At 34.1% G+C, this 14,961-nt stretch overlaps 1 protein-coding gene across 2 annotated transcripts in view; it reads right to left on the bottom strand.

The window, feature by feature from the left end:
• Nucleotides 1–3,912: 3,912 nt before the first annotated feature.
• Nucleotides 3,913–14,961, bottom strand: part of LOC102806035 (la-related protein 1B-like) — a 36,033-nt gene continuing 24,984 nt past the window's right edge. The window contains exons 11-21 of one of the 2 annotated variants that reach the window (XM_085497782.1): nucleotides 14,596–14,779; nucleotides 14,136–14,317; nucleotides 13,237–13,355; nucleotides 12,702–12,936; nucleotides 12,177–12,378; nucleotides 11,357–11,538; nucleotides 10,227–10,333; nucleotides 9,890–10,038; nucleotides 8,356–8,610; nucleotides 7,883–8,007; nucleotides 3,913–7,310 (exon numbers count right to left, since the gene is read on the bottom strand). In XM_085497782.1, coding sequence (XP_085353908.1) covers nucleotides 7,101–7,310; nucleotides 7,883–8,007; nucleotides 8,356–8,610; nucleotides 9,890–10,038; nucleotides 10,227–10,333; nucleotides 11,357–11,538; nucleotides 12,177–12,378; nucleotides 12,702–12,936; nucleotides 13,237–13,355; nucleotides 14,136–14,317; nucleotides 14,596–14,779 — 1,950 coding nt within the window. In that variant the 3' untranslated portion in view covers nucleotides 3,913–7,100. The remainder of the gene's footprint in view (nucleotides 7,311–7,882; nucleotides 8,008–8,355; nucleotides 8,611–9,889; nucleotides 10,039–10,226; nucleotides 10,334–11,356; nucleotides 11,539–12,176; nucleotides 12,379–12,701; nucleotides 12,937–13,236; nucleotides 13,356–14,135; nucleotides 14,318–14,595; nucleotides 14,780–14,961) is intronic. The other variant, XM_085497783.1, reaches the window with a different exon arrangement.

Below are 14,961 nucleotides of genomic sequence, written 5' to 3'. Positions count from 1 at the left end.
AGTAGTGCTTTTCATGAATTAACACCAACCATAGTTCATTTCTACTTTAGACTAACACACTCCAAAAAAAAAAAATGTACTTCATTTTGAATGTGAATCATGATTCACATAATTTTATTTGTTTTTAACCTTTTTTTTTTTAACTGGAAAAGTTTGTTTTAATAAATTTTGTAAAGTACTTGTAGTGTGGTTAAATTCTTTAACCATTATTAAGGCACAGGAAGTTTCTATAACTTAATTTTTAATAAAGAGTTCAAAAATATAATATATAATTTGTATGAAATTTCACTACTACATACCCGGTATATTGAGCTCACTTGGGGTAGGTGTTTTTCTGTGCAATTGTATTAGTGACATAAACAAAAATGCGTGCTATTTTAAGCATGTAATGGAAACAAGCAGCCTCTCGGCTGAGATAGCTCCGCTGTTAGCAATGCACATTTCAATTAAAGAACAGAAGATATCATTAGAAAATGAACGATATGTATAGTATCAAAACAATCAGACTTGCGATTTTCAACAAGAAGTCGAAAATATCACTTTTTACCAAAAATGACAAAAATATTCACCAAAATTAGAGAATTAAAGATATTACAAAATGAACAAATCTGAGAGAGGTCCACATGTAGTACCTATATATGTAATATCAAAGCAATTGGACTTGCGGTTTTCAACAAGAAGTTGAAAATATCACTTTTTACCAAAAATGACAGAAATATTCACCAAAATTAGAGAATTAAAGATATCATTACAAAATGAACAAATCCGAGAGAGGTCCACATGTAGTATATATGTAATATCAAAGCAATTGGACTTGTGGTTTTTAAACAAGAAGTCGAAAATATCACTTTTTACCAAAAATGACAAAAATATTCACCAAAATTAGAGAATTGAAGATATCATCATGAAATGAACAAATCTAAGAGGTCTACCCAAGGTACATATACACCAAGTATCAATGCATTCAGGCTTGTAGTTTTCAAGAAGTCGAAAAAGTAAAACATTGACACTGACGATGGACAATCACTCATATGATAAGTTCCTCTCGACAAAGTCAACAGCGGAGCTAAACAAAGGACATTATACTGTCCATTAAAAAAAAAATTGTCATCAACTCCATCATTTAAAATAAACAAGCAGCCTCTCGGCTGAGATAGCTCCGCTGTTAGCAATGCACATTTCAATTAAAGAACAGAAGATATCATTAGAAAATGAACAATATGCATAGTATCAATGCTATGGGACTTGCTCTTTTAAACAAGAATTCAAAAATATCATTTTTCACCATAAACGATTGTGGTTTTTAACCAGAAGTCAAAAATATCACTTTTTACCAAAAATGAAGAAAATATTCATCAAAATTAGAGAATTGAAGATATCATCATGAAATGAACAAATTTGAGAGTGGTCCACATGTAGTACATATACATGTACCGGTAATATCAAAGCAATTGGACTTGCGGTTTTTAACAAGAAGTTGAAAATATCACTTTTTACCAAAAATGACAAAAATATTCACCAAAATTAGAAAATTGAAGATATCATTACAAAATGAACAAATCTGAGAGAGGTCCACATGTAGTACCTATATATGTAATATCAAAGCAATTGCACTTGCGGTTTTTAACAAGAAGTTGAAAATATAATTTTTTACCAAAAATGACAAAAATATTCACCAAAATTAGAGAATTGATGATATCATTACAAAATGAACATATCTGAGAGAGGTCCACATGTAGTACCTATATATGTAATATCAAAGCAATTGGACTTGCGGTTTTTAACAAGAAGTTGAAAATATCACTTTTTACAAAAAATGACAAAAATATTCACCAGAATTAGAGAATTGAAGATATGATCATGAAATGAACAAATCTGAGAGAGGTCTACCCAAGGTACATATACACCAAGTATCAAAGCATTCAGTCTCGCAGTTTCCAAGAAGAAGTCGAAAAAGTAAAACATTGACACGGATATGATAAGCTCCGCTCGACAAAGTTGACAGCGGAGCTAAAAATTGGAAATCATTTTGACCAGTATAAAAAAAAAATTATAACATTAGCCAAGCAATGAATTAGAGGCATAATATACAATACCTGCTGAAATTAGAAAATAACAACAAATTGCTATTGCTTTAGGCAAAACCATATGTGGGTGATCACTGTATGAATTGTTTACTCCTTGGACCGATACATTGCTACCTGTTGAAAATCAAATAGGGAAATTGTCCAGTTTTGAAAAAACAAACCATGCATGGCACAGTCCCAGTTAGTTATCAAATTTAAGATATATAGTTTTGTTTATAGTAATATACCTGGAATATAACCATGTCAGGAATATGATTGACATTTGTATCTGATCGTCAAACGAGTACTTGTCCATATTAAGAGATATTGCTCTGGAACAGCATTAATTAAAACAAAATCAGCCATTTTGAATAAATGTATACATCTATAACATGATGTACAACGAATATATAAAATTTAAACATAATCAGTCCAAGTAAGTCAGAGATGTGGGTCTAAAAGCCCATTCATTAAAACAAAATGGCCGCCAGTCTTATCCAAAAAACAAAATTATTTCCATCAAGGTCCCATAATGTCTAATGTATATACCAAGTTCAAACAAAATCAATCTGTAAACAGCCGAGAAATGCTTGATTTTGATGATTTCGAATCAGACGTGAAACAAATTGATGTGCATATGTATAATATCATGTATGACGTATGTGTGAAATTTGATTATGATTGGTTCAAGCATTTCTAAGATACAGGTCCGGACGTACGCACAAGGGTTAGCAATATAGCAGTTAGAAAAAAATTCTTGAAAATAGCATTTCCGCCAAAAAAAATCACTTAAAATACAAAATTGAAAATGCCACATAAACAGACTACCGGCCTATGTACTTGTATGCTAAATATGAAGTTAATCAGACTGATGGTTTTTGAGAAATTGACAAAAATTTCTAGCTTTTTTTGACCCAATTTGCAGAATTAGACTGATCTATGAACAAATTCCAATCTCTACCCCACAGGGGAGCTTCACACCAAAACTGATGATCATTGCTTATACTCAGGCCTATGCATTCTGTAACCTCACTAACCTACAAATAGAAGTTTTAAAATGAGGACTTGTCAATTGACCCCCATCAGTATCTTGCACATGCCTGCACCAATTAAGTTTAAACTTCACATCAGACATTGCATTTGCTTCATGAACCGATTCAAGACGACCAAATAGAAGCCATTTTAAGGCAAAATTCAGGAGCTGGATAGCCTTTGTGTGCAGACGAATTTGATTTAAACTTTATTCATTTTCTTTCATTCGTACTAAATCGTGTCAAATAAAATATCTATCTACATTAAACACATTCTGGCCTTGATGCACTTCACTTTTTATTCGTTTCAACAAGACCAACTGGTGGCCATTTTGTTTTGAAGAAAATTCTCATCTCCTTCTGCCTTGACCAATGGAAGTTTAAACTTCACACACACATTTTTTTTTCCAGAACATTGAATTGGAAATTTTCTTCACAATTATTGGGGAATCAAAGTGACTTCATAACACTGAATGGCACATTTCATTTAGTATATTAGATGTGTGGAAATGACTGCCATTTTGAACAAGTGTGTCATATCAAGGCAGACATGTTCTGTACAATAAAAATATTAGGTATTGACCACGGTCACATTTATTGTTCCACAATGTTCTTGCGTATCAACCATACCGTAAGTTGCAATTGAGTAGATAGTATAAGACAAAGTCAGAAATAGAAATTTTTTTCACCTGGTAGATATCAAAGTAATTGGCTGCAGAGTTTTTGAGAAGTCAACAATAGAATTGTAGACAGATGAACAATCACCGAATATGAACAGCTCAACAAAGCTTAATAAAGACATGTGCAATACAAGATTTGGTCTTTTTGATTTTTTTTAATTCACACTTTAAAACTAGGTGAAACTACAGCTTAAATATTGCCTGCTACCAACACATCAATGAAAACAAATAAAAAGCCCCAAAAATAGTTTTAATAAAATTGACTGGTCACGATCAATTTTATATCTGTAGGTACAATGTATGAACTTAGCGACATGCACTTTTGTAATTGGTGAAGTGATCTGCTTACCCTTGTGTACAATATGCATAATGAAGTACATAACTACAAACTCTTATCAGCAATATCTAATGATTCAAAAAGACCAAAAAATTTACAACATTTTTAAAGATATATATTTTTTATGGTTATCTCGAACCCGGTTCACCTAAAATACAGCAGAAACAACTTTTTTAATGTAAACAGAATGTCCCAAAATATCTACAACGCCTACAAGAGTACATTTAGGAAGAAAAACTGGTTAAAATGAAGGGGGAAAAAAAATACACTTGTACTACATTTTAACCATAGTTCATATTGAATCCATGAGAATTTTTTTTTTTTATAATAAAATATTTTAACTTTTTTTAACATTAGATAATTTGTCCTTTTTGGTCAGCACTAAGGTAAAACGACGGTAAAAATGCCTGAAAGCCTTTTTTTTGCAATCTTTTTTTTTTTCTTTAAACTTGAAAACGGGTACACTGCCTAGAAATGAAAAACAATCTGAAAATAACAAGTTTCTTAAAGAAATAAAATGCAATGGAATTTAACCAATGTAGTTAATAGTAAAGACAAAACAATAAGATCCTTATTTTATTGCAATTGTGTTGAAAAACTTAAGACCGAATTAAATGTAACTTATCGAAAGACGTGCGCACAGCAGACCGTTGTGCTGGACACTGTCCGAATGTATAACTGCTCTGCTACTACCATATATACACAAAAAGACAATACTTAACACTGTAAAATTAACATATGCTGCATATTTAAACATTTTAGTTAATACACAACATTCTACAGTCGCAATATTTTTTTGCAACATGTATCCAGGGGTTGGAGTGATCACTGTTGCTGTTTAAAGTTAAAAAAACAAAAAAACATGCATTACAAGTAACTTTGCCACAGTCATGGGATCTGGCAGATAAAACACTGTTCGAGCCATCACGTCCAAGGCTGTAGTGCGTTTTTTTGGTCTTGGGATACTAAATCATGGAAACAAAGATCCATCATAAAATACACTAAATAACAAGATGTACCGGTACATTATATCTGACAACATCCAAAAAACTAAGAATGTTCACTACAATCATTATTTAGTGCAAATTAAATAAATTGATATAGTGTAGAAACTACACATTGGAGTAAAGAATGGGATTAATGAGAATGATTGGAATATGGGATTCCTTAACAAGCTTGTAATAGTGCATAGAAACAATGTTTCAACATAGCTATAGTACAATGTTTCTTGCTGTCACATGTGTACATGATTTACAGTTACACTTGGTCATACATCTCAAGGATAACAATAAATAATGAATAGGATACAAGTACATCTTTTAAAAAATGCAGTGATCCAAATCGGGGCTGATATTGTCATATGGACATTCTGAGGACACTTAGGTAGTCTCATACAGCAGATACTTAGCAACTTAGGCAGTCATATACAATATGACAAATTCCTATAGTACACAGATATTTGTTTCCCAAGAAAACATCTGCATTCTACTAAGCCATGAATCCCTATTGAATCAGCATTTCAGGAAACTGCAGTAATTCAGAAACCAATTTTCAATCATTCACTAATGAGGTGGACACAAATGGCTAACACTTTCCAAACATTAATGTACTATTCATATCCATGTATCGCTTTCATACTTGTGCGGTTTGGTCACTTAGATCAAACCTCGGCAGCTGCAAGTGACAGCAATTCCTAGCTCACATATGCATTTCTAGGATTTCTATTCAATCCTCTTCAGGTTTGACATTGAAGTCAAACATTTTCAAAACTCGTTTACATTTCATTTATGAAACCCTGTTAACTCAAGAGACCTTTTTTTCTAATGTCTTTGACACAAAGTGATATGTGTACATTGACAAGTACTACACGTGTATTAGACATTACACAAGTATACAACACTTTCTCCACAACATAAAAGTGAAGATGTCAATGACGAAAGGGGGAGAAGATAAAAACATCTACATACAGATATGTTAAATTAAAAACTTAATATTCCTCTTAATGAAAAAAACATGAATGCCCAGCAAAGCTTATTAAAAACTCTAATATGGAAGAAATGTAGACTAAATTTTTGTTATCTTCACTTTTTCTCTTTATATAGACAAATTTGACAAAATCTTGTAGCCTTAGATATGAAAAATAAGACAAATCTGAACTAAAAATGGATGGGAAATGAAACTGTAGCATAAAGAAAATATAATAGGAATGTTCTACAATGATTCTTCATTGCAACTTAATTATTCCATAGAATTTCATACTTTTACTAATATAAAAGCATGCATCTTTTTATTCATAATGCCAGCATATACACTTTTATATGCTTATTATGTAACCGAACAGTTCATACCCTTTCAACAGAACAGTAACCCCCTCTACTAAATTTAATGTAAATATAATTGCGTGCCAATTTAGTTATAATTTTCCCTGACACATTAAATTATTAAATGAACGGGCAGTTGATTAAGCTCTTGTAAGTAACATTTAGATTCATAAAGCTGATTGGTTACACAGCACTGGGAGATGTGGCCAAACCAGCGGTTGATTGGTGTTCTATTAACACGCATGTCGGTTTGCCTTTTAGTCATTGATTTATTTTAATTCAGACATACTGCCCCTGCAAGTACACTTATACTTTTACTGCACCAGCAAATGTACACAGTCATAAATGAGTCTGCAGGGACTAAGTATGTGAACAAATTTAGTAATGGATTAAATAAAAGCAACCAGGACTAGTTACCAGGCATTCCCTGATAAAGACGAACAAATAATTTATCCTCAGCTGGTAGCTTTCGGATTTAAAACCAAAATAGAACTAAACTAATTCCTTTGATATCTTGATATCAATGAAGACACAGAAGAAGATGCGAGTCTTTGGTTCTTTCACTGAGGATGCTGAATTTAGTCACAGTTTGGAGATACTTTCCAAGGTGCTAACCACGCCCAAATAAGATAATAAATGCAGCTATAAATGATATGCTTTTAATATCATGATTCCTCAGAACTGTTAGTTTGTTTAGTTTTTTCGACTCCTTTCTTGTCAACTGGATCGGCCTTTTTACTTTGTGGTTTCTCTTTCAGAGTTTCAGACGGTGCAGGTGTTTTGACAGTCTTTCCACCAGTACTTGTCTCTTGAAGTGCGGATGTAGATCCCCCTTTAGCACCATGAAGTTTATCTTCATCCTCTTCTTTCGGGGGCTGAAAACAAAATAGAAAGCTTAGAAACCTCTTTCAGTAAATGACAGCTCACAGTAGAATGGTACTCGCGTGTTTATGACTTGTGATATAGCAGTGACAACATTTCGTGTCAAAATTTGTGTTTTTGTAATTGTCAATAGTATGTAGACTTTCATAATTCACTGTCAAATAATATGCATGAAATGACAATTTAGCATCGGTTTCCATAGACCATAAATAATGGCAATTTTTTAATACATCTAGACATTCACCAGTATGCAGTAAGACACCATATACAATTTTTTCATTGTCATTGACAATTATTTTGAGATGCATCTTTGCTACAGAAAACAATGGGAGAAATGCCCTTAAAACAGACCAAACGTGCTATTTTTACTCAATTTTGTACATCAATGTTCTTCAAAACGAGTACAATGGACCCTATGTTTTTATTTTATTTTCTTCATCCTCATAACATGAAAATGTCACTCATGTAAATGCGAAGGACATTTTAAATTCTAAAGGCAGCCATATCACTGATGGCAGCCATATTGCAGGAAATGTGACAACTAAAATGCAGCCAATGAACTCACCACAACTCTAAAATCTTCCAGCCTTTTAAATTTTTTCAAGACACCATGTAATTTAGAGTCCACATCCACATGACGTCTTGAATATTTTAAGTAGGCCCAGAACTTCTCCAAACCATACAGCTGACCTGGAAAAGTGGTTAATATTTGGGCTTGTTAATAAATTTACATTTAGGCACTACTGGGTTATTAGAGTGTGAAGTTTAGAAAATTATATCAGAATACTTTGCCCTTTGAATGTAGTTTAAATTACAGATCCTGGAGAGCACACACCTCGGCAACAGTAATACATCAGACATATTTATTAGTTTTAGAAATTCAACATTCAAATTTATAGAAAACCAAGATTTCTTTCTTCTCAGCACACAGCTAAAAATTAGATTATATACGAAATTGACCACTGTGTGTGGGCTGTATCATCTGCAAAGGATTCAGAGTCTGCTTTGCTCAAATGTGTAGATGTTATGTGAACCTACCACTTTCATAGTCTCTTGCAGTTTCTTCTTGAAAATCTTTAAAGATTTCTGGGCGGAATTTGACTTCCAAACCGTAGCTGTAATACCTGAACAGACATTCTAACCCGTATCTATATCCTGCTTTGGCGTCTTCTACTGAGAGCTGCTTGAACTCCTGGTACATCTTTCGATTGAAATTAGTTCGTAGGAAAAATGACCAGAACCGGAATAGTGTGTTCATTTCCTGGGACTGACCAATGCCAAGTTTCTTGCGATCTGTAGTAAAAAAAAATAATCTGATTCATTCCCTGACTAATCATCAATTGAACCCATCCCGCTTACAAGAGTTTCACTGCTCAACTAAAGCAACAATTGGAGAAAAACAAGTCATTGTCAATGACACGTCCCCGTTCCGTTCATATTTGAGTGACATATACATTCAAAGCAGATCATGACCGAAATGCACCTGCATATGTACAACACATTGTACTAAATGTGAACAAAATCCATCCATGCATGACTGAGATCCGGTTCCGGAATTGTGAAAATACGTGATTTTGATGCATTTTCGGCCTTAAAATGGCCATCATTCAGCTATTGTTAAGCAGATCATGAAACAAATGCACATATCTATTTGTGACATGATGTACCATGTGTGTGTGAAGTTGGAACTTGATCAATTCAGACATGTCTTGGATATGGATCCAGAACTGAATTCTTTAAAACAAAATGGCCGCCAGTCAGCAATTTCGAACTTGATCCGAAAAATAAAAATGACGTGCATCAAGGTCCTATTATGTTTAATGTATGTACCAAATTTGAACGAAATCCGTCCATGCATAACTGAGATCTGGGTCCGGAATGGTGAAAATGTGCGATTTCAATGCATTTTCGGCCTTAAAGCGGCCGCCATTTGGCTATCGTTAATGAGATCATGAAACAAATGCACATACATATTTTTGACATGATGTACCTTGTGTGTGTGAAGTTTGAACTTGATCAATCCAGACATGTCTCGGATACGGATCCAGAACTGAATTCTTTAAAACAAAATAGCCGCCAGTCGGCCATTTCAAACCCGATCCAAAAAAAAAAAAATTACGTGCATCAAGGTCCCATTATGTTTAATGTATGTACCAAATTGGAACAAAATCCGTCCATGCATAACTGAGATCCGGGTCCGGAATGGTGAAAATGTGTGATTTTGATGCATTTTCGGCCTTAAAATGGCCGCTATTCGGCTATCGTTAATCGGATCATGAAAAAAATGCATGTGCATATGTCCCAAATAATGTGTGATGTATGAGTGAAGTTTGAACTTAATCGGTCCATGCATGTTCGAGATACAGGTGATCACGGACGGACGCACACAGGGCAAAACATAAGTCCCCGTTTTCGGACTACGTCCGAACGGGGACTAATAAGCTTGGTATCACATGCAGTATATGTACCAGCTGTCAATCAACTAACACTAATTAAAAATTCATTGCAGTTCAAGTACACCTACAAGTTTTCATATGATCACTATACACACATTGATAATGTTGAGTTTTACCTTTGAGGCATTTCTGGTGGTATTTGTGGTAGACATGCTGAGTGAAGTTATTATCTTTCAATAACTCGTGTGATGGATGCTCAAACTTGGGGAATGACTGTGGTGTGCTGCCATAACTGGTGGAGATGGGAGCACCTTCAGACGGAGAACTGAAATCAAAGATAGAGTTTTCAAAGCATGACCAACTAAACCATTAACATAGTCAAATATAAACAGAACCGTAGAGAATTTTGTATTCAATGTCTGTGAACGAGTACATGAATCACTACATATCAGGGTGATCATGTCATGTGAACAGGAACTTGCATTGATGTCTACGTATTTCATAAAAACATACCTTGTAGACGCTGATCTTGGTCTATGTTCCTTGGTTCCCATCACCCAGCCTACATGATGTTCTATTGGAGGATTCTTGCTGTGTTTTGTTTTCTGTTTTCTTGGGCTCTAAATAAGATGAAACATTTATTAGATATTGGGTATCTCATAATCTTTGACATCTTGTCAATTATTTTTGATGAGTGATCTCCAATGTTGACCATATCCAACCACAATCATACCTATAATAATTTACTTTTATAGTGAAAGCTGAAGCATACAGTAATTTCTTGAAAGTCAAAATGCTTGGTGGTATTGATACTAGTTTTTTTATTAAAAATCTTTGCTGTAAGTATTTTAACCAGTTTTCAATTTAAAATTGCTACTGGAGTTTAACCATTTTAAGGCAATGCTATAATAACACTGTACATAACTCTGCTCAATTATTTTTTTATGACAACATAGCAGGAGTTGATTAGATTAAAGTTCACAAATCATCACAAAATTTGTTTCATCTCCCTGGAAACACCCAGTGACCTGATTGTGAAAATTCCTTTTTTACTGAGGTAACTGTTGCTAGAAGTAACCATGCCTGAATCTAGTCATTCTTGCTTGACATCAATCACATTCATAACACATTTTATTTCCAATAATCTAACACGTCCACATTGATGTCATGGTAACGTGAATAAATAACAGCACAATCAAACTCCTATTATCGCAAGTTCAAACAATATCAGTATTTTTGTTACTACTACATTGCATGCAGCCCCTCTCAATACGACCCACTCATAGTTTCAGGAAAACATTAATTGTTAATTCTATAAACTGAATACTCAATAGTAGTCAATTGAACCAGTTTATGGCAGTTTTGGTAAAAAATTCATATCCATTAATTTAATCAATATATGCAACCAAATGGCATTAGAAATACTTGTTGATAGTTAAAACAAACAACATTGGAAATAAATCAGGATTCCTATATGTTTAAAGCTATTAAATTACACATGCCTGGACTTTTACGATCATCTACATGTAATTGCAAATTTAACACTTCATATAAGAAAATAGCACATCACACAATGTATTCCTATAGTTCATGGGTACGAGTTTATACTGTATTGATGAAGATCACAACAAACCAAGACTCACCTTAGCATCCAAGGGAATGCCTTCTTTGACAACGGGATAAAACCTTGGCACAGTCGTGGCATCCTTCCTTGTTTTTGGCGTCCTAGAGCCAGCAACAGGTGTCCTCTGTCTAACATCTGGTACTTTAGTGGGTAATGACCTAGCTACCCCTACATCTACTGGTTTGGTCTGTGGTATTGCAACTGGTAATTAAATAAAAGTCACAAATCTCAGTTTGTTGTGTTATACACAATTGTGCTAGAATAGTGAACCTAAGCACAAGTGAATCACCACCCAAAAAAATAGAGTTCCTAGGACGAATGGAGTTAAAAAAGCCAAACATGAAAATCTCGTAAGACATTTCATCAACACACCAAATGATATTTGGTGTTGTGACGAACAGGATTGGTACATCACAATTAAAGTAAAGTACTAAAACAGTCCCAGAAAAACAAGCTTCAGCAAGTGAGAATGATTCCATTTTTGTTGAGATCATTAAATAATTTCCTGTGCATATTAAAACATGGTGTATTGTTATTGTGTAAAAACAGTCAATGAGTGTCAAATAAGACATGTTGTAAATGTCACGAGGCTGAAGACTATGATATTTACAAGAATCTAGTTCAATCGTTTGGTACATTTGGTAATGCATACATTTTATGTTTTCAATCACAACCAACAAACAAACAACTGTCCCAGACTCCGAAAGAAACGAGATTTCCAATGTCCTATATGAATATAACAATGCTAGTTTGCATAAACAGAAGGCGTTCATTTACAGGAATACATACATAAACTAAACACAGGGTCACTAGATGAAGAATAGTGTAATCTACAATACCTGTTTCTACAGGACCTGTTTCAGTAGAAGACTTTTCTCCTACTACTGATACGTCTGTTTCTTCGTTTTTGTCATCTTCCTCGCTGTATGGCCGAATAGGTGGGCCTGGAGGAACTATCTGTTTCACATGGGGTGGTTGTGGCGCTAATGATGAAAACTGCTCTTTGCTTATGGTCTGGATTTTATTGTAACTAAAGTCCGCCTGAAAAAGAAGGTATATAAGAAGTGAATATACTATACAAGTGAAAGTAACCAGTGCCAGAATCAAATATCAATTAAGGTGAGTGAGTATAATTGAATTTGAATTGTCTTAAATATTATTTTAGCTGTCATCAATGAACAGCAGTGTGAAGTTCAGAAATTTTTCCTGATGCAACATGGTATTCTCCGACACGCTGATGGCGCAGCAAAAAAATGATATAATGATCTTCAAAATCATCTTATTGAATGTTGTAATTTGGTGAAACGGAATACACATTTTATATACATGCAATACAACCACATACAAGACATACACATACTTACCATGACATTAAAATAACTCTGGTGGTTGATGGAATCTTCCATATCTTTTTCAAAATAGAATAAACCATCATTAATCATTTTACCCAATTCTTGAGTCATTTTAGCTCTGGTTTCATGATAGCCTGTTCTATCATCTTTCAAATGATGCTTTTTACTTGCTGGTGGTGGGGTTTGTGTTACAATAATAATTTTACTGACTTCACTGTCAGACATCTCATAGTCAGAATCATCATCCCTGAAACAAAGAAGAAACATTACCTCAAATGATCTTTCTATTTTACACCTCATATGTAATGTCATTCATTTGTTACTTGCTTTAACTTTCATGCAGAAACGATACATGGTTTTTAAAAGAGAAACATTGAGGGAATTTTGTGGTCCAGTGAAACCAGTTGTTTTCATTTTGTATGTGGCAAGTAATGAACAGGTTATAATTTCGATGCTTTTCATGCCCATATTTTGGAATTGGGACCAAATTTCTCCCAGTGCAGACAACCACACACAACGTTGGTAATTTTCCGTGGATACTACTCACCATTCTTCAGATGATGCAAACATGTGTTTCTTGCCGGACCTTTTTAATTCTTCATCAAATTCAAAATCAAGTTCTTCTTGACCAAATGAATCCTGATGCGATGAGCCAGAGACTTGACGCTAAAATTGAAAGTTTGAAAATATGGAAGGTGAAAAACATGTAATCAAAGATAGGGGTTTATTTCATGTAGTGATATACTCCCTAACTACGTCTTTTGAATCTATCTTTACAGGACCAAGCATACAGTTAATCTAATAAGTTCTAAACAGACTACTGTATAATACTTTATTTTCGCTTGGAATTAATTTTCGCTATTTTCACTGAGGGAATTATTCAGTAAAAATAAAATCCAGCGAATATACTTTCCTATATTTTACATTCAACTTGTCAAAAATCAGTGAAAATAAATTCCATACAAAACACCCAAAATGTCTTTTCAGCGAAAATTAATTCCAGTTAAAATGAAGAATTTGACAGTACTTATTTTCTGTTTGAAAATTAATGAATAGAGATGTTGTATTTTTATTTACTTGGATCTAGTCAAAAAGAAAATTTCCCCATCAACTTATAATCCAGTCTCAAAAATCAAAATCAAATTTGTTCAAAACGTACAGTAAAATTGAATTAGAAGCCACACCCATTCTTTTTCAACAAATGAGCCCCACACATTTACCATTTCTCATGTGTAGATTGCTTCAATAGAAGCAGTATCCCCTTTTTTACAATTTTAATAGAAGCCACAACTTTCTAATAAGTTCCATAGACAAGTTTTTTTTTTGCAATTCATGAATATTTGAAAACATTTGATATCACATTTGGATCCCAAGGACACAACATCAGAACAATTGGACCACAGTTGCCTGTGCCCACGAGAAACTTAATACTGAGATTAAATCTACCTTTCTAGGTGTAGTTCTTGTCCTCTTCTTCACCTCCGTCCAGTCACCAGTATCAAATTCAGGCGCACTGGTTGATAAGCCAGATCTTCCGACCGATAGATACAATGCATGTTCTCTGTCTGAAGAAATATTGTCAATGAGTTCACCACTAAGACTCTGTACTGGTGATGTCGGGGCTGATTCTAGAGAAAAACAGACCGACATTTCAGCTTACCGCCAACTGATTTCATTCTGCTACTGTCGTGGAAAATTACGATATTTTGTCGCAGAAAACATGTTGAACTCTTGTCCTTGGTGACAGAAGCAGTGACTTTTAAGAAGGCAAGTCCTTCCGAACATACTTCAATCGGTAAAGAAATTTTTATGATTCTCACAACAATATTTCAAATGATTGCTGATTAACATCTCATTGAGTGTAAGTAATAGGGTGAGAGTTGGTTAGTTGCATGTGATAACGTACCTGATTCATGGTGTGGTGTAGTAGCATAATAGGGTTGTCCTGGAACAAATTCTGGAGAATCTGCCTGTAAAGTACTATGTTCTGGAACTGGGAGTGCTGGTAAGGGCCACTCTTCTGGTCGTTGGCGCGGTCTTAATTTCAATCTGTCCTTTGACACTTCCACTTCAGTGCTCTTTTCCAAGGACTGTTATTAAAAAAGTTACTTTAATTAGCTGCAGTGGCTGGTGCACGAGTATTCACAGGAGTAGAAATCTGTGGGTATGGGCTTTATTTATATAATATACACTAGTGGGGGTTTACACCAGCAAAATTGCATTGTATAATCTGGCTGCCTACTGTAATATTAATAGTCAAAATAACACTATG

This window comes from Saccoglossus kowalevskii, chromosome 4 (genome assembly GCF_978046115.1).
Source record: "Saccoglossus kowalevskii chromosome 4, keSacKowa6.1, whole genome shotgun sequence".
In the NCBI taxonomy this organism is placed as follows: domain Eukaryota; kingdom Metazoa; phylum Hemichordata; class Enteropneusta; family Harrimaniidae; genus Saccoglossus; species Saccoglossus kowalevskii.
This window is presented reverse-complemented; position numbering and strand designations above follow the sequence as displayed.